This window comes from Xyrauchen texanus, chromosome 42, assembly GCF_025860055.1.
Source record: "Xyrauchen texanus isolate HMW12.3.18 chromosome 42, RBS_HiC_50CHRs, whole genome shotgun sequence".
Classification (NCBI taxonomy): domain Eukaryota; kingdom Metazoa; phylum Chordata; class Actinopteri; order Cypriniformes; family Catostomidae; genus Xyrauchen; species Xyrauchen texanus.
Window position 1 is genome coordinate 20593415 of NC_068317.1, and position 18940 is coordinate 20612354.

Genomic DNA, 18940 nt, shown 5'->3' on the forward strand with positions numbered 1-18940 from the left:
AAATCCATGTCTTCAGAAGTGATATTACAGATATGGATGAGAAACAGGTCAATGGTCCCCTTTCACCATAAATCTCCACCTTTCACCACATAATATAGCCAACCAGTAGGTGGCAATATGCTCAAAGAATGCACATTGCAAATTGCAACAAAAAATCAAAGAAATAAATGTGCAAGTGAAAGTGGTCATTTATAGCAAAAAGGACTTTAATATTGATCTTTAAATGTTTCTCACCCAAACCTATTATGTCACTTCTAGGGACATGGATTTAACCACTGGAGTCATATTGATTAACTGTTACGCTGCCTTTATATGTTTTTTTGGAGCCTAATAGTTCATTTTAAAATTTGTGTGGCTCTGTTATATTTATTTAACTACAACGAAAATATAGTGCAACACAAAAGTGCTCTTTGGCAGAGAAGAGTTAAAATACACATGCGCCACAAAGCCCATTGCTGGGTTGTTAGTGCCATACACGACGTTTTGCGACATTGCCGTACGTGGACGCTGAACTCTCCCGGGTGAGATACCGGCAGAGCAGCGCAGTTGCAGAGAAATATCGAAGAAATCGACTTATAACTCAGTAACACTCTGCGTTTTTTTCCAGATCAGAAGCACACGTTGTTCATACATTGTTACAACCGCCCGTAATTGCTCGCGGTAAATGTGGACTCTTTAGTAAAGCTGAAAGCGCGCGAGGGAAGGCAACTAATTGTCTAAACGGGGCTTGAAGTTGCCTCCCCAGCGGCGCTTTAAAGGGAAGGCGCAGCCCGGATCCTCCTTATAACGGTGAAAATGGACTATGATTTCAAAGAGAAGCTCACCGGGGAGAGAGAAAGAGTCGAGGATCTCTTTGAGTACGAGGGATGTAAAGTTGGACGGGGGACATATGGCCATGTGTACAAAGCCAAAAGGAAAGATGGGTGAGTTTGCAGGATAGACTTGTGCAACGATACGAGGCCTGCGTTCCCGTTGCATTCTGCTCTCAGAAATCGAAATAGACAGCGTTTTAGCCGCTCATGTCCACTTTTTTATAGAGACGTGTTTCTTATATTATAAGAGAGGTTGATTTGCACCACTCACATCGCCAGTGAAACCAAATTTTGAAGGGGCTTTCAATGTACGTCAGCAGGCAGGAATGATGTTGTGATTGACGGGCTTAAGAAAATTATGATCTGCACAGTTGCAGGGTGTGTGAGCGTCGTTGCACGAGTCAAGCAGATGCATCTGACGCATATTGAATAGTTGAAACAATAATTAAACAGAACAAAAACATCTTTTGTTGATTGTACTAACACAAAAATGTGTAGTATTTTTTCTAGACCAATAAAAAACTACTTAAATCTCAATATTATGTCGATACATTAATTTAGTGTTAATATGCTTGACGTCACTCGTGAGATATTACCATGGAGATCGGTATCAGCGTACAGCTGCATCCGCTCCACTTCACGGGTTTAGAGGAGGATATCTTGGGTCCACGTTACCATTCTCAGGTGTCTTTAGGTTGCAGGGCTTCTTCTGGCTGATCTTTTCTTCTTTATTTTTGCATTCATCATCACTCTACGTCAATGACACTGCACAGTTCGATGTCACTCACCACCAATTCTGTCGTCGCAGCATTTGTTGTTAGTGATAATGAAAGGGTTTTAGAACTAAAATAGTAATGACGTGGCTTTGTATTCCAATAAAAACGACGCATACAATTGTCAAACAAGTCTATGTTACCCCAAAAGTCCAATATAGTGCCACAACTCAAATGCTTAGAAAAAGGTACAGTTGGTATTTTTTCATTAAAAAGTTTTACTCTTAAGGAAATTAATAGTAAATGTGAAACATATATATATAAACGCATGAGCACTCACATGGAGATGAAGAGGACATCAGTAACCTTATAGAAGCGGTTTTATACTACATGGAGAGGGTCCCCTCATGGGGGCTGCCATGTTAGGATCACATTACCATTTATAGGCTCCTAGCTTAATCTTGGTAACTGCCCTGATTTAAGAAATGCACTATTAACAATCAGCCCTAATTCATTCATTCAACTCATAGGTTGAATGAATTAGGGCTGATTGTTAATAGTGCATTTCTGCATTGGAAACTGAAATCTATTGTGTTTTAATGATTCTGCAAACATCATCTAAATTTACATTAAAATGTGTTATCCATGACATAATGCCTCATTCTATGAGTAGAATTCACACGAGATCAGTGTTTTAACTTCTCAGTGATGATTTATAGTAATGTATATGCATTAGATAATGTATAATTTGTAATGTTTACCTTTTGAATTCAAAGCGTGAACACTCTTTACTTGGCCAGACAAATGCGCTGATTACACTTTTATTATAATTTATTATGATGACACATACTTCTGCAAAAAAAAATTATATGACACGTTCTTGGAAAATGTCTCTAGGCAAACAATTATACAGATATAGGTACATTTGCACCAGCTTGCTAATAACTCTACTGGCCAATGTGTTCATGTTGGCTTCAAAGTAGGTGGAGCTCCAGGTCATACCTACCAATGACGTAGACCAATGGCAGTAAGAAGGTGTTCAGCAGCCAGTAATAGGGCTGGGTATTGAGTTCGATACATTTTAGGCACTGGCCGAATTGGCTCTAAACATTCGAGTATCGAAAAATGTCTTGTCGTTCGGTACCAAATTTCGATACCTGAGGGGTTAATCTCATCAATGTCAGTGATAAGCATGTAGCATGCTAGATGTGCCCAAATCTAAAAGTGCTGGTGATGGGCTGTGTTTAGGCATCAAGGATAAACACTAGTATCATAAAATGGTTTGAGTTCCAGGGCTGAGAAAGAATGTTATCAGTAACATTGTTTGCACTGTTCTACATTACAGAGAAATACTAAACCGTAATAATGAGCCTTTAAAATATCATTAAGCGAGCCGCAGCGACAAAAAGCGGTAATGATTCTGAATGCTCTCTTTTCATCTTTTTGATATATGTTCCTGGATAACGAAATACCCGACCTGTAGAGAATGCACGGATGAAGCTTCTTTGCCAGGGAGATGTTCACAACTGTTGTAAAGCCATCTTTCAAAAAGTTGAACAACACATTTTAAATGCACTTATTTTTTTCCAGTTTCATTTGAACTTTTAGTTAAAATAAATAAAAATAAAGTTCAAAGTTTGAAATCAAGGTGTCTTGCTTTATTGTGTAAGCTTAACCTAGGCCTGGGCGAAAAATCGATTCAATTAATTAATTTGAATTTTTTGTTGCGGGCGATTTAAAAAATAAGTAAATCGAGTTTTTGTGTAATGGCGCATTTTTGGCTCCCCGGAGCATCCGTAGCGTTAGTTTCACATAGCAGTATGGCAAGCGACAACAACAACATCATAGCACACACGTAAACGGCAACAGCATACAGCAAGCTGACAACATGGCTACCGGTGAGAGTGGGAAGTTTGTTCCCAAGAAACTTCATCCCAGAAATGGGGGTTACATTTGTCTTGCTTTTGATTAAATAAAAGCAAAATTTGCTTTAAGTTGTCTGCCTTTTGTCGTATTGATTTCCTTAATAAGTAGATGGGAAAATCGGGAAAAAATCGTAAATCGAATTAAAAAAAATAAAATCGGAGATTTTATTTTTAGGCCATATCGCCCAGCCCTAGCTTAACCCTAACCATGTTTACCGAAAATGATCCCATAGTACCACCTAGCATCCAACCAGCAGTAATACCGGTGTTCGTCGTGTTTTTTTTTTATTCCGACCAAAGTATCAAAAAAAGTATTGTTTAGGAACCGGTATGGATATCGAACATTTTTGAACGATACTCAGCCCTAGCCAGTAAGAACTTTTCCGAACATTTCGCCCTGGCAAGCTGTTACGAACCACCAGAACAAACTCTAAACACCTTTTTTTTTTACCATATTTATCTAAAATATGTCACACTAGTATGTTCTGCAATTTCGTAGGAAGTGTGCGGGGGACTTTAATCCTAGATGACTGCCATATTGACCAGCACAACCTAAATAAATAAATACTTTGTGCACCTTTAAATGAATAACCCAAGTCATCATCCTCTCTTGGAATGTAATAAAATGACCATAACTCAAATAGGTTATGTGATGTATTTGGTGCCACTTTGAATGCGAAAGAAAATCACAGGGAGAAAATGTACTGAAGACGATAGGTTTGAATCTACCGATCCAAGAATGCTGGAAAAGAGAATTGGGAGGTCTGTTTTATTAGAAGTCTTCTGGGGGAAAAGGGGAGTTTATTGAGAGAAATTCTTTTGCTCTCAATGTTTTTGGTATCTTGCCGAAGCACATTCTGCAAACTTTCTCACTCTCTGACACAGACACAGGATTTTATTGTTACTCTTCATCCAAAGCAAGACAAATGATTACCTTCAAACACAATGATCAAAGGACTACAGAAAACAGTATAACAAATGTTAAATTTTTTGGTAGGATTACATAATAATGCATATATATTTCAGCTTTATTTTTCTAAGTTTTAAAGTTTAGACATATTTGTAAGGTCTCTTTAATAGACCACTACACCATACACGCCGATGCAATTCTGATTGCCTATTTTAGCTGCAGTGTTTGATTTTACTCCATGGTTTAATTACTCACACTTGGAAAGTAACAAAATTACCATATGTCTCAAATAGTTTTGCATTAATTAGCAAGAAATTAGGGCTGTGGCTTGGTGGAATAACAAAAAGCACACTACATTTTACTTGTTTTTGTTTTGAGGATGTTTAAAACTTTATTGAAATTAGTCCTTAATATCTGTTGGACATCGGTGGTAATATTTAGCTGAAATGGCATTCTTACCAATGTGATAAAAACCTTCTTGCAGTATTCCTAACATTTTATTGTATTTTGTACGGTTACGGGAGGTCTGTTTTCCATACTAATCCCACACACTAAATTGATGTTTAACTCGTAATAACTTTCGGTTTGTGTGCTGCAGGCTTTTGTTCACACCAAATGCCAACTATTTATATTGGTAGAAGAATGGATCTACTGATGAGTTAAGCTGGTTCTGAGGTGCCCACAGCAGAGTTATTAAAGTCCAGACAGCCTGGCGGCCAAAGTCTCGTTTGAGCGTCCTAAGTGTTTTAAGATGTTTTTGTTCACTAAAAGTGCTGGTTGTTTATGAGAGGTTTACAGCTAATTTGTTCTCCTGTAACTGGACAGGGCATAGTCCTTCTATGGGTTTGTGGCATGAGGTTTTTTATGTCCTGACCTGTCCTGACCTCAACATGGCTATGCCCTCTTACCTTCATCACCCCACTTTAGCAATCGTAAGACTTTCGTTGCTGGAAGGTGTGGTGTAAATAAAAGAATACAAATCTTTGGGGACCATTTAGACTCGGAAGATCCTCCCTAGTCTTCCCCAATGGGTTTATTCTATGTGCAAGTGGTTTAATGTGCTCTGTAAGTACAGATTTTAGGAAATGTACTGAAGAGTAATTGTGGTTGCCGCTATCTCCATTTGCAGGAAGGATGATAAAGACTATGCTCTGAAGCAAATTGAAGGCACAGGAATCTCTATGTCTGCCTGCAGAGAGATAGCAGTAAGTACATCAAGCTTTAAATGTGTTCCAGTCAAGAGGATGTTCTTCAGGTAAAGTAGCTCTGGCACATGCAATCTTGGTTAACTAAAGTTCCTAGAAACACATTTGGGCATGTGGATATTTTAGATTGTGTAAATCTTTCAACTCCTTCTTTTAACATTCCAACAACTGTCTGAACATGTAAGTGCAGTATACATTAAATGCTCTTTAGAATTGAAATGTGTACATTTGTTATGTTAAAAAATACTTTCTTCTGTCTTAGTGTAGTGTGCAGTAAGCCATTGTGTGACTTGCCAAAATGTGAAAACACTGGCTCTATGGTGCTTTCTAAACATTGCTTTCAAACAAAGGCAGATGGAGGGAGTGTTTCTGGAAACCTGTTTTGAAGCAATAATTCTTTTTGCAATTTGGTGCCACAAGCAGTCCAGAAATTACATAACATTTTAAGACTGTTATTTTTGATAAATTCCCATTTTTGGGGGCTATGGTAGCCTAAATGCAAAAGATATGGGACATCACCCGCAAGGTTTATGGTTAATTCCCAAGGCTTTTGTGTGGTTTAAATTAGTCACCATGGAGGGAGATCTGCCTTATTACAGTTGGCAGGCATGGTTTGCGATCAAAGTCAAGGGAGCTTCTGAGAATAGTGAGGGTGCTGTGTATAAAGGTGACACGCAATGTAATAAAAACAAATAAAAAAATTCAAAAAGTTGAAATCATGTTTAATGCTAATAAATCAACTTAATATTTAATCCACAATTTACACCGCTTCCTTTTTAAGAAAAATATTTTTTTTCTAATGTACAATATAGCTTCTGCGCATGAAGGCAGCATGCAATTTTGGAAGAGTCAGTGTGACAGGGCGGGCCGGGTCGTGATTTTTACCAACCCGGCCCCTTATCGGGCTAATCAAGCCTCTGAGAGGGATAAAGGCCGACTGCGGACGGTGGTGCGGGAGGGAGCGTTTACGGGCAGTTGCCCCGTGTGTGATTGTGTGTGTGTGTGTGTCTTTTTATTTAATTAAATGTTGTTTATAATGTCAAGCCGGTTCTCGCCTCTCCTTTCCATTAATCCATTTACAATCAGTTTTTGCGTTCAATTAATAGGTAAGGTTTGAATTTGGCATTGAGAAACTTATCCTAGACCAACAGTTATGAGACCGCTAAAAATACTCAAACTTTTTGCTCAAACGGAGTTCTTAACCAATCAAATGCTCAATTGTACGATGTACACATGAAAGGAGAATGCTGCATCTGCAAATTAGTGAATCAATGTGCGTACTTATGTGTTCTTACGTTCTTGTGGACCCGTTCATGTCATCATTCACTGCAGAAGTTTGATTCCAATCCTCAAGAACGCAAGTACAGAGAACAAATAAAATTACCCGGATATGTTCTTGATATCAAGGATGCATCCGATCCATCCTTAAGCACACCAAACCTGTTTAAAGTCCCAGAAGTAATAATGTGTGGCTCTTTGATTGCTGAAGGACATTTGTCATGTTTTTTTCCCCTAAAGTGTTTCCCGTGGTAAGCTCGTGGAAGTCTGACGGCCGTGAGAACTTGTTTTGTTCTGCATAATTTTAATAAAGTAAAAAACACATGGAGGAAATTATTTGTAACAGACTTTTTTCTTTCAAAGAGCTTCTAGTCCAGCAAATCTCACTGGTCTGATTATAATGCTGTCACTGGTCTGTATTAATGCCAGAATTATTATTTTACTGGCTTCAAATGTGCTGTGATGGGCAGTTGTGCAACAGGAAGAACGCAAGAACATCTCAATGCTCAAAATAGATGCATTCTACGTCCTCCTGTCCTTCTGAATTCGTTCTTCCAAGGATGTTTGGCAAGACCGCTCTTAATAAGAATGCAAGTCCATTCCCCGCATTCTTTGAATTGAGATTCACCCATTGATATGCAAGATAATACCAGATATAGGTCATTTCTATTTAAATGAATGGGAGAAATTGGAATGCTCAACCATGGAGTTCCGAGCACCCAGTTGTCAAAGATGTAGAAACGAAGCCTGCCTTACAGTTAAAAGAGCCAATATCCTGGGCCTGGGTATCTCAGTGAGTAAAGGCGCTGCCTACCACCCCTTCAAATTCCAGGGCGTGCTGAGTGACTTCAGCCAGGTCTCCTAAGCAACCAAATTGGCCCGGTTGCTAGGGAGGGTAGAGTCACATAGGGTAACCTCCTCGTGGTCGCTATTATGTGGTTCGCTCTTGTTGGGGCATGTGGTGAGTTGTGCGTGGATGACACGGTGGATGGCTCAACAAGCCACATGATAAGATGCTTGGATTGATGGTCTCAGATACGGAGGCATCTTCCGCCACCTGGATCGAGGCGAGTCAACCACGAGGACTTAGAGCTCATTGGGAATTGGGCATTCCAAATTGGGGAGGGAAAAAAAAGAGCCAATCACCTTTTAGATAAAGACATTACCTGTCAATCAACTTTAGAACACGCATTAGATATACAAGCTGGGAAAATTGAGTTTTTAGCGTAATATGAGGTAAAGAATCACAATTTATGATTCAGGTATTGTCATCGGTCTTTCTCCATTCAAGTAGATCTGCACTGTTATGACTGGAAAGATCCTCCTGAGAGCACTCCAAAGGTGGCGGCAGTGGAATGACTTTGCTAATACACATTTATTTGTTTAAATGAAGGGATTTTGTATATGTGTTCTTCAGGATTCAAGGAAATATGCTTTGCCACTTTACTGTATTATTATGCTTGAATATTTAATTACGGGTGCTCTAGCGTTCATTTGAGGGTTCTTGGCACCCCTGTAGAACCGAGCTTGACAGTTGGCCGCCCTGTAACTTGTTTAGAAGAGAAGTGCCTGTAGAATGTTTTATTATGAATAAGAATTTTGGTCTTGAATAAATCTGAAACAATTGATGGCTTCAGATCTCTTTGTGTGTTTAGTGATTTTTAGGTCTTGAAGACTCCATAAAAATCATACGATGAATGCAGTTTTTTTTGTCCTGTGTTTGTTTGTGTTATTGAAACAACATTTGGGTGGGACATATCCAAATGTTTGTAAATAACCAACATTACATCTATGAACAATGAGTGGCTTCTAGGGCTGCAACTAATAATTGATTATCGATTAATCTAATGATTATTAGAATGATTATTCGACTGTTCTGTGATTTTTGCATCGATTAATTATTAATTAATTACTTAACCAGCTATTCAGCTTTTGCCTCCACTTAAAAGGTTGTATAAAATGTGCTTACTAACAATAAAGAGGACAAAATCATTTTTTAAAAATACCTCTAAATGACATTCACTGAATTAAAGGAAAAAATACTTTTTATTTATTTTAATTCAGTTAAAAATTCACAGCAAAACATCATAATTTTATCAGGTGTTTTTGTCTTATTTTCCATTTAAAATGGTTTAAAAATCCTTAAAACAAGATACATTTAATTGAGAGCAACATATAAGATATTTAGACTTGCTTTAAGAGAATGTATTTTAAATATAAGTTAATTTTATATATAAGTGTATTTTTTCACTTGATTATACTTCTGCGAGTGCAATAAAGACAAAATGCAATTACACTCACCTAAAGGATTATTAGGAACACCATACTAATACTGTGTTTGACCCCCTTTCGCCTTCAGAACTGCCTTAATTCTACGAGGCATTGATTCAACAAGGTGCTGAAAGCATTCTTTAGAAATGTTGGCCCATATTGATAGGATAGCATCTTGCAGTTGATGGAGATTTGTGGAATGCACATCCAGGGCACGAAGCTCCCATTCCACCACATCCCAAAGATGCTCTATTGGGTTGAGATCTGATGACTGTGGGGGCCATTTTAGTACAGTGAACTCATTGTCATGTTCAAGAAACCAATTTGAAATGATTTGAGCTTTGTGACTTGGTGCATTACCCTGCTGGAAGTAGCCATCAGAGAATGGGTACATGGTGGCCATAAAGGGATGGACATGGTCAGAAACAATGCTCAGGTAGGCCGTGGCATTTAAACGATGCCCAATTGGCACTAAGGGGCCTAAAGTGTGCCAAGAAAACATCCCCCACACATTACACCACCACCACCAGCCTGCACAGTGGTAACAAGGCATGATGGATCCATGTTCTCATTCTGTTTACGCCAAATTCTGACTCTACCATCTGAATGTCTCAACAGAAATCGAGACTCATCAGACCAGGCAACATTTTTCCAGTCTTCAACTGTCCAATTTTGGTGAGCTCTTGCAAATTGTAGCCTCTTTTTCCTATTTGTAGTGGAGATGAGTGGTACCCGGTGGGGTCTTCTGCTGTTGTAGCCCATCCGCCCCAAGGTTGTGCGTGTTGTGGCTTCACAAATGCTTTGCTGCATACCTCGGTTGTAACGAGTGGTTATTTCAGGCAAAGTTGCTCTTCTATCAGCTTGAATCAGTCGGCCCATTCTCCTTTGACCTCTAGCATCAACAAGGCATTTTCGCCCACAGGACTGCCGCATACTGGATGTTTTTGCCTTTTCACACCATTCTTTGTAAACCCTATAAATGGTTGTGCGTGAAAATCCCAGTAACTGGGCAGATTGTGAAATACTCAGACCGGCTGGCACCAACAACCATGCCACGCTCAAAATTGCTTAAATCACCTTTCTTTCCCATTCTGACATTCAGTTTGGAGTTCAGGAGATTGTCTTGACCAGGACCACACCCCTAAATGCATTGAAGCAACTGCCATGTGATTGGTTGATTAGATAATTGCATTAATGAGAAATTGAACAGGTGTTCCTAATAATCCTTTAGGTGAGTGTATATTTAAGTTACATTCTCTAAAAGCAAGTCTAAATATCTTATATGCTGTTGCATTAGTTGAATGCATCTATTTTTAAAGGATGTATAGATATTTTAAAATGTTTGTATTTTTGTATATTATATTCAGCATTCTCAGATAACAATTGTTTCATCTGCAGTATAGCTGCTAAAGTAAATGTACGTTGTTTTAGATATTTATGTTGGAAAACAAGCCAAAACAAATAAAAACGTATTTTGTTGCAGTGTATAATGGGGTGAAGACTACCCTCTCACCTTTTTGTTCACTTCAATCCATCTTTAACTCACAAAAAACCTCTCTTATTAATAAAGCTATTGCCAATTTTCTTCATGATAATAAACACACAGTGACTCATATTATGATTTAATAAGTCGTGAGTAATCATGTTATAATCTAGCTGCAGCAAGTGCATGCTCGAGGGATGAGTGTCCCCGCATAGAGTGTGCCTCAGCCATGTGCAGTTACAATCTCTCTCCCTTAGATCGGAACAATTCACACAACTTATGGTAGATGCGCTGACCACACAGAGAAATGCCAGTTTCAGAGTTTGTAGTTATTTGCATGACCTGCTTCCTTATTATTTGAACTTTAATAAAGCTAAAATGCATTAAATATTACTGCATTAAAGTTGTAACAACAGGGTGTTTCCATTAAAGATGCTCGACATGCAAGTTTTGCTTCAGTGGAGTGGCAGGTCCAGCTCCACTTATTCCACAACAAGAGTGCTTCTGTACTTGCTTATTTGGTATTTTTGTATAATTCCCTGAAACTTCAATCTACATCACCTGAAGCTGTGAAAGTTTAGAGTGCATCTGGGTTGTGAGCTGTTTTCTTCCTCAAGTCAAGCGCAAGCTGCAGCGCTACTCTCGTGCGCCATCATTGAAGTTTCATATGATCTCATGTTATGTTAAATGAGATCACACGACTATTGTGCAATGGAAATTTTTGTCGATAATGTTTTATTGTTGACGTTGTCGATAATGCCGACTAATCGTTTCACCTCTATCGGCTACGTGCTGGTCTGTTGCTCACTCCAGAGACCACTTGTTTGCACAAAAATCTGTCCAATATGTAATATTTTCGGTCAGTTTTTGCTAAAATGAAATTATATACATTTGAAATGTGTAACTACTAAAGCAACACACAAACTAAATGCCACAAAACTATTCTTTAATTTTTTTCCGGGGATCTTTAAAGGGATAGTTCACCCAAAATGACTGAAATTGAAATGATGCCATCCCAAATGTGTATGACTTTCTTCAGCTGAACACAAACAAAGATTTTTTGAAAAATGTCTCAGCTCTGTATGTCCATACAATGCAAATGAATGGTATCTGACTGTTTGTAGCTCCAAAAATCACAAAGGAAACAAAGTAAACCAGATGACTTAAGTGTTTAAATCCATATCTTCAGAAGCGATATGATATGTGTGGGGGAGAAACAGATCTCATTACTCTCATTGTATGGACCTACAGAGCTGAAATATTTTTCTAAAAATCTTCGTTTGTGTTCAGCTGAAGAAAGTCATACACATCTGGGATGGCATGAGGGTGGATAAATTATAAGATAATTTTCATTTTTGGGTGAACTATCCCTTTAAGTACTTGGGTTACACTTATATGATGCATTAAAAATATGCATAATTAAAAAAAACTTCAAATTTCTCATGTAAAATGTAGTGTGCTCATTGCTAACAAAATAGCTATTTTGTACAAACATCATTAGCTAAAGGAATATTTAGCTACATTAAATTTCTAAATATCAAAATATGGACCAAAATGTGGATCTGTCTTCGAGACTACCATTTCAAAAACAGACGGTCATACTGCAGAAATGCAGTGCTTAACAAACTTACTTTAGACTGATGTGGTTCTGTGTTCTTTGGGTTCTGTGGGTGCACTGTAGATGTCTGTCTCAGCGGGTATGTGTGTGTGTGTGTTTGTTCTCTTTGCTCCCTGCAGCTGCTGCGAGAACTAAAGCACCCCAATGTGATCTCACTGCAGAAGGTTTTCCTGTCACATGCCGACCGCAAAGTGTGGCTTCTCTTTGACTACGCTGAACATGACCTCTGGGTAATATACACTAAAATACACATATTCATACACACACAGAAATATTTGTATGCACGTCTTGCTGAGTGTGTATGTGTCTCTGTAGCACATCATCAAGTTCCACAGAGCCTCCAAGGCCAATAAGAAGCCTCTTCAGCTGCCGCGTGGGATGGTTAAGTCTTTGCTCTACCAGATCCTGGACGGCATCCACTATTTGCATGCCAACTGGGTCCTGCACAGGGACCTGGTGAGCTTGTGTGTGTGTGTGTGTGTGTGTGTGTGTGTGTGTGTGTGTGTGTGTGTGTCTGTCTGTCTGTCTTTGGCAAACCGTACACTAATGCATTTCGTACCCATCCAGAAGTGTTTGATTTGGCATGGTAATCATTCATTTCATTACATTTTATGATTAGCGAGATGATACATGACAGGAGGCCTGTCAAATCTGAATTCTTGCTCCTGAGTCATCTCACTCAAAAATATTAGTTTTATGAGTTCAATGTAATGAAACCTGGCATGTTATCATAAATGTCATGACAATATTTCCAGCAGGTGTCAGCATTTATTCGATTTTTATTAGATTATTTATTTTCACATCTGATCTGCTGTAAAGGCATGTGCTCTGACAGTAAGCTCTGTCCACAGAATTTGTGGCATAATGTTAAAACCCACAAAAAATCTATTTGGCTTGTCCTAAAAGTCATGGTTATTGTGAGGCACTTATAATGGAAGTGCACAAGGCAGTCAGCATTAAAATAGGTTTTGATGGTATGCCCACAAATTCTCTTATAATTTACTCATTCTCATGCCATTCCAAATGTGTATGACTTTTTCTTCTGTAGAACACAAAGATTTTTAGAAGAATATCTCAGCTCTGTAGGTCCATACAATGCAAGTGAATGGTGGCCTGTTGTGTGTGAGAAACAGAAGTCCTTTTTTACTATAAATCTCCACCTTTGACCAGTAGATGACGATTTGCACAAAGAATGTGAATTGATAAAAAACAGAAGCCGAATGTGGAAGTAAAAAGGTCAATTTCTTGTAAAAAATAAATCCTTAAAAATGTATTTCTCACCCACACATCACATTGCTTCAGAAAATATGGATTTAACCACTGGAGTTATATAGATTATTTTTATGCTGCCTTTATATGCTTTTTGGATCTTCAAAGTTCTGGCCACCATTCGCTTACATTTTATGGAGCTACAGAGCTGAGATATTCTTATTAATATCTTAATTTGTGTTCAGCATAAGAAAGAAAGTCATACACATCTGGGATGGCATGAAGGTGAGTAACTGATGAGAGAATTTTGGGTGAACTATTCCTTTAAACATTATGTGTTGGAATTAATGAATTCACTTCTGATATAGATGGCAATCACAGCTGTATAAAGGGGAATGTTTTTAACAGAACCATTAGCTCATGTGTTTAAGCACTTTAAAGATACAGAATGAAATTTTGAGAGGAAGTGTTTAAACACGAAACTTTGACCTGCCCTTTGAACTTTGATTCTTTTCACCACAGAAACCTGCCAACATTTTGGTAATGGGAGAAGGTCCTGAAAGGGGACGTGTAAAGATAGGTATGACATCAGCTCTGTGTTTTTTTTTTCATACTCAACAAGAACAACAGATATATGTCTACTTGATTGTTTTGCATCACAATCATAAATATCCTATGCTTTGTATGCAGCGGATATGGGTTTTGCACGGCTCTTCAATTCACCGCTGAAGCCTTTAGCAGATCTGGACCCTGTAGTTGTTACGTTCTGGTATAGAGCACCAGAGCTTCTGCTGGGAGCCAGGCATTACACCAAAGCCATCGGTGTGTATGTGTGCATATGCACATGCTTGTCCATGCATATATGAAAAACAATTATGCCTTATGTAACAACACATCTCCCTCAGGACTGCTGCTGTCCCAGTCTTGTATGTTAGATTTCATGTCTCTCCTCCACAGATATCTGGGCAATTGGCTGTATCTTTGCCGAGCTTTTGACCTCAGAGCCTATCTTCCACTGTAGACAGGAGGATATTAAGACCAGTAATCCTTACCATCACGACCAGCTGGACCGCATCTTTAATGTCATGGGCTTTCCTGCAGGTACGCTATGCTGTGCTGTCCAGTCATCATTCAAAACTAGTTGATTCAGCTATATTAAGTTTTGAGACTGTTATTGTGCTGAGCAAGCATTTGTAGCCATTCCCTCAATGTATTTTTAACATGTTCAAAATCAGTTTTCTTATACAGAAGTAATCTATAGAATGTATTAAATAAGTAACTTTTATTCTAATATTTATATTTGTCATTACAGTTCAGCTGAACTTGAAAGGCCAGTTCTTCGGTGCTTGTAATTTTTTAGCCTAATCTAATTTTCTCCTCAGACAAAGACTGGGAGGACATTAAGAAGATGCCAGAACACTCTACATTGATGAAAGACTTTAGGAGGAATACGTTAGTTCAGTTTCATCTCTGGCTTGCTTTGCTGAAATGTTTACACATTTATAAGGTGTTTCAGTGATGACACTTCTCCCTCTTGCTGTAGGTACACTACCTGCAGCCTTATAAAGTATATGGAGAAACATAAAGTCAAACCTGACAGCAAAGCATTCCACTTGGTGAGTGAATCACTGACTCTATCAGAACATACAATACAATTATAGAAAATACTAAATTTATTTAGAAACTTGACACTATTGACATCTGAACTCCCTCTCAGCTGCAAAAGCTGCTCACTATGGACCCAATCCGCCGAATAACGTCTGAGCAGGCCATGCAAGACCCGTACTTCCTAGAGGAGCCTTTACCCACGTCAGAGTGAGTGGCGTCAAATCCAAAATCAGCTTTCTGCTTGTGAAATGGACTGATTAATATCAGAATATGATTGTTTTGAGTATGCACATGTCATGTAAATGCATTAACCTAAATAAGCCAATATTCTGATTCTAGAAATCCAAATAAAACCATCTTTACACTGTAAAGGTGGCACAGAGGCTGCATCTGAAGTGTCAATTAGTTGTATTTACACAGACTGTTCAATGCTGCTCAGAGCTTAAGGCATTGTGTCTTTACACAGAATTTTAAGCAGGCACAGAGCAGGCTTAGCTCGGCTGTGTGTAGACACGTTAAGACTGACAAAAACCTGTATTGATCAGAATTTTGCATGTAAATGCCTTATAAATATTCATTCATAGCATATATGTGCAAGCCCATACAAATGTGCTTCTGGGAAAAGTTAAGCTGTCGAAGAAAAATGTAAACTATTGCTATACATGTACACAGATTAAAGTATGTACAATACACTTAAATCAGTTGCACTACTTGGATGAGAAGGTTTTATTTTTTTTTTACTTTTATGTGTGTTTTGTTTAGTGTATTTGCTGGTTGCCAGATTCCTTATCCCAAACGAGAATTCCTGACAGAAGAGGAGCCAGAAGATAAGGCTGATAAAGTGAGAAATGTGTGTTTGTTTCTTATTAAGTTTTTATGTGTATGTGTGTGTGTGTTTCTGTTTAGAGTGAGTTGCAATGCTCCCTCTTGCTCTCCTGTTACCACAGAAAAACCAGCAGCAACAGCAGCAGGGGAACAACCACACCAATGGGGCGGGGCACACAGGTAACCCAGACAACAGCCACGCACAAGGCCCGCCTCTGAAGAAGGTGAGAGTGGTCCCGCCCACTACTACCTCAAGTGGCCTGATCATGACCTCAGATTACCAGGTAACACATGAAAACAAAAGTGTTCATTTGTTTTATATTGTTACTTTAATAACAATGGTGGAAATTATGTTTTTGCTCACCAGCCACAGTGGTTGCTGAATGCCCAATTGTTATATATTTAAGGAATTGGTAGTATAAAAGTTAAATTGAGCAAATGCACATCTGACAGCAGTAATCAATGGGTATTTTCATTTAAGCAGATGCATTCGCTGCAAAGTTGTAATCAAATGTATTACTTCTATATGTGTGCATCATTTTTACTAAGCTAGTGCATTTCTTGTCAATGCCCAATCCAAGATGTGCTACTCACCACCACAGTAGCTGGTACAATAGACAAAATTACCATTTGGCTAGTGGCGGGTGTTCATTTCCCACCCTATTTACATACCTTAAATTAAAAACTGAATTACTAAAAAAATATTTAAAAAAAAGATGCTGAATAAGTACACCATTCTTCCTTGTTCCAGCGCTCCAATCCACATGCTGCCTACCAGAACCCAGGACCAAGCACATCATTGCCCCAAAGCAGCATGGGATACTCCTCTACCTCCCAGCAGCCTCCACAGTACTCACACCAGACCCATCGCTACTGAGTCAGGCCACGCCCCCCTCACATTGACCACTAGGGGTAATGCACTTAGAGAGGTGGGCGTGGACCTGGTTCGAACCACCCTCATACCCCACTTGGCACTTGATGTTCAGCATTTCCATAGAGACACAACAGGAACAATAACCGTACATGAAGCTAACTAACCTAACAACGCATCAGTATCATACAGCTGACAGTATCCTCAGCTGAGAAAGAAAAATGAAACCGAAGTGAAAACAATCCTAAAGACTGAGGAAAACAGATGTGTGTTTCATTTGTGATAGTTCAAGTCTTCACTGCAAGTCTGTGATCCTTCACATAAAAAAAAAGACAAAATACACAAAGCAACAATCTTTCTCAATATGTGGTACTGATCAGCTGCACACTGTAGTAAGACTGGTTTGGTTTGAGTTGAATATCTACCATGCCAACTAGTTTCTGAAGCCCCAGTCCTTCTAGCCCTCAGTTTGAAAGAACTTTGGCCTCTCCAAGACTAAAGCTGCTATGTGACTGCCAGCAAAGACAGAATGACTTGCTTTTACTCTGTCTATCTTTCCGTCTACCCTTACACACACTCGGATACATTCAAGCACTCACTCTCAGCCCATTGCTGGAGAATGAATTCTCTGTGCTGGAGCTGCTGACTGAAGCGTTATGAGAACCTCTAGTGCCCCCTGCTGGATTATACTGGTAGTATGCTATATAAAATAAAATAAAAAATACAGTAAACTTGATTTTAGAAGTTTAATAATTTAATGTTTTGGTTTTACATTAGGAGAGGTCAGCAACTTCCATTTTGTTGTCAGACCGGCTGTTATGTGTGAAAGATCAGCCTTGGAATTTCATGACAAAACTAGTTGTGTGGACAGCAGATTGAACATGCATTGTACTGTATTGTTATGAAATATTTTACATGAAACAAATAAAAGTGTAAGCCTTTAAAAAGATAAAGTGTGTGAGAGAGTGTGAGATTGACTGATTGATTGCAGTACCAGGAACAATAATAACTAAAACTTGCAATGCACCTTTAGTTTATAACTGAATTTTAAAATGTTATTTTGAGCAGTTGTTTAGGTATTTTTCTGTTGCTATTATGGCTGGGTTATCTTTGATCGTCTAATTTAAATGAATGACATTTAAGATCTATGAAAATACTGCATTTGGAGTACATTAATGTACAGTATGTGAAGCTGTACTATATTACATGTAGATTTTTGAAAAAGCTTGTAAATATGACTCAAGGACACATTGGGAAATTATAATATGTTGTTGCACCATCAATAACAATTATTCCATAAATGTCCAGAATTCACTAGATCATTGAAAAGAAACTAACAATTAATGTTAACTTTACTAAGGGTTTATAAAATAGTTCATTAATGACTTATGAGTCATTTAAAAATGCCTTATAAAAAATGTTATGCAGTTCAAGCAACATGCATAAAACCGCAACTTTCATCCAAAACTTGCCAAATAGTGAGCTTTTAACTTACATTTTATAAATGCTTAATTAATACTCTTATTTATACTTAGTCAAAAACATAAAATGCCCTGATTCATGATTTATGCCTTAAAGAAGCTAAATATACTATTACAGTGAGATTACAGTCCACTTTGTGGTATATTAATAAGTGTGTGTGAGCATGACTATATTAATGTCTTGGCTCACTTGTGTTGTCACTGTTATTGTCACATTTATGTCAAAAGATTGGTTTTACCTAGTCCATGTTACCTTAATTCCTCTGCAAAAACACTTTTAATGTCTTTGTTAATTTTATATCAAATAATAAAGGCTGATGACCATTAAACTTTTTTAACTTTATCTGTTCATGGCTACTGCTTAATAAATGCTTCACGTGTGTCTACTTTACACCAATGTAAATTTTCCTTGGTTACTTGTGTTGATAAGTGTTATTAAGTATTTATAACGTGAGGTAAAAGTGCTCGCAATTTATCAGGCACTGCACCGTATGTAAATTGTTAACAAAGCGAACATCAATGGAAAGTGTTACCAAATAAACTATTTTAGAGAATGTTCGATGTTATTATTAAATGACCTTAGTGTATGTGTATGATGCAATTATTACATATTACTCAGGATTTAGGGTCTGTTCCTTGTTTTATGGTAAGCACGATTTGTTAAGCATTTTCGCCCTGTGTTTAAAGCCCCAGCTAAATCCCGCATCTACACGGCCCTCCCTATGGTTTTA

At 38.2% G+C, this 18940-nt stretch overlaps 1 protein-coding gene across 3 annotated transcripts; it reads left to right on the top strand.

Moving 5' to 3' along the window:
• Window positions 1-508: 508 nt before the first annotated feature.
• On the top strand, window positions 509-17948 carry LOC127634988 (cyclin-dependent kinase 8-like). 3 transcript variants are annotated; one of them, XM_052114774.1, is made up of 13 exons: window positions 509-923; window positions 5490-5565; window positions 12335-12445; window positions 12531-12671; window positions 13947-14004; window positions 14115-14246; window positions 14382-14525; window positions 14807-14876; window positions 14968-15040; window positions 15142-15239; window positions 15795-15882; window positions 15980-16141; window positions 16609-17948. In XM_052114774.1, the coding sequence occupies exons 1-13, from the start codon at window positions 796-798 to the stop codon at window positions 16732-16734; spliced, it is 1407 nt and encodes a 468-aa protein (XP_051970734.1). In that variant the 5' UTR covers window positions 509-795; the 3' UTR covers window positions 16735-17948. The 3 variants fall into 3 exon arrangements, 2 of the variants coding, with proteins under 2 accessions (XP_051970734.1, XP_051970735.1); XM_052114775.1 differs by having other exon boundaries at window positions 15795-15873; XR_007969436.1 differs by lacking the exon at window positions 15795-15882 and having other exon boundaries at window positions 15939-16141.
• Window positions 17949-18940: the final 992 nt, after the last annotated feature.

Coding starts and splice junctions, on each gene's coding strand:
- LOC127634988 (XM_052114774.1), top strand. CDS start 796: ATGGACTATGATTTCAAAGAGAAGCTCACCGGGGAGAGAGAAAGAGTC. Junction 14,526..14,806: donor TGTCATGGGCTTTCCTGCAG/GTACGCTATGCT, acceptor TTTTCTCCTCAG/ACAAAGACTGGGAGGACATT. Junction 16,142..16,608: donor TCATGACCTCAGATTACCAG/GTAACACATGAA, acceptor TCCTTGTTCCAG/CGCTCCAATCCACATGCTGC.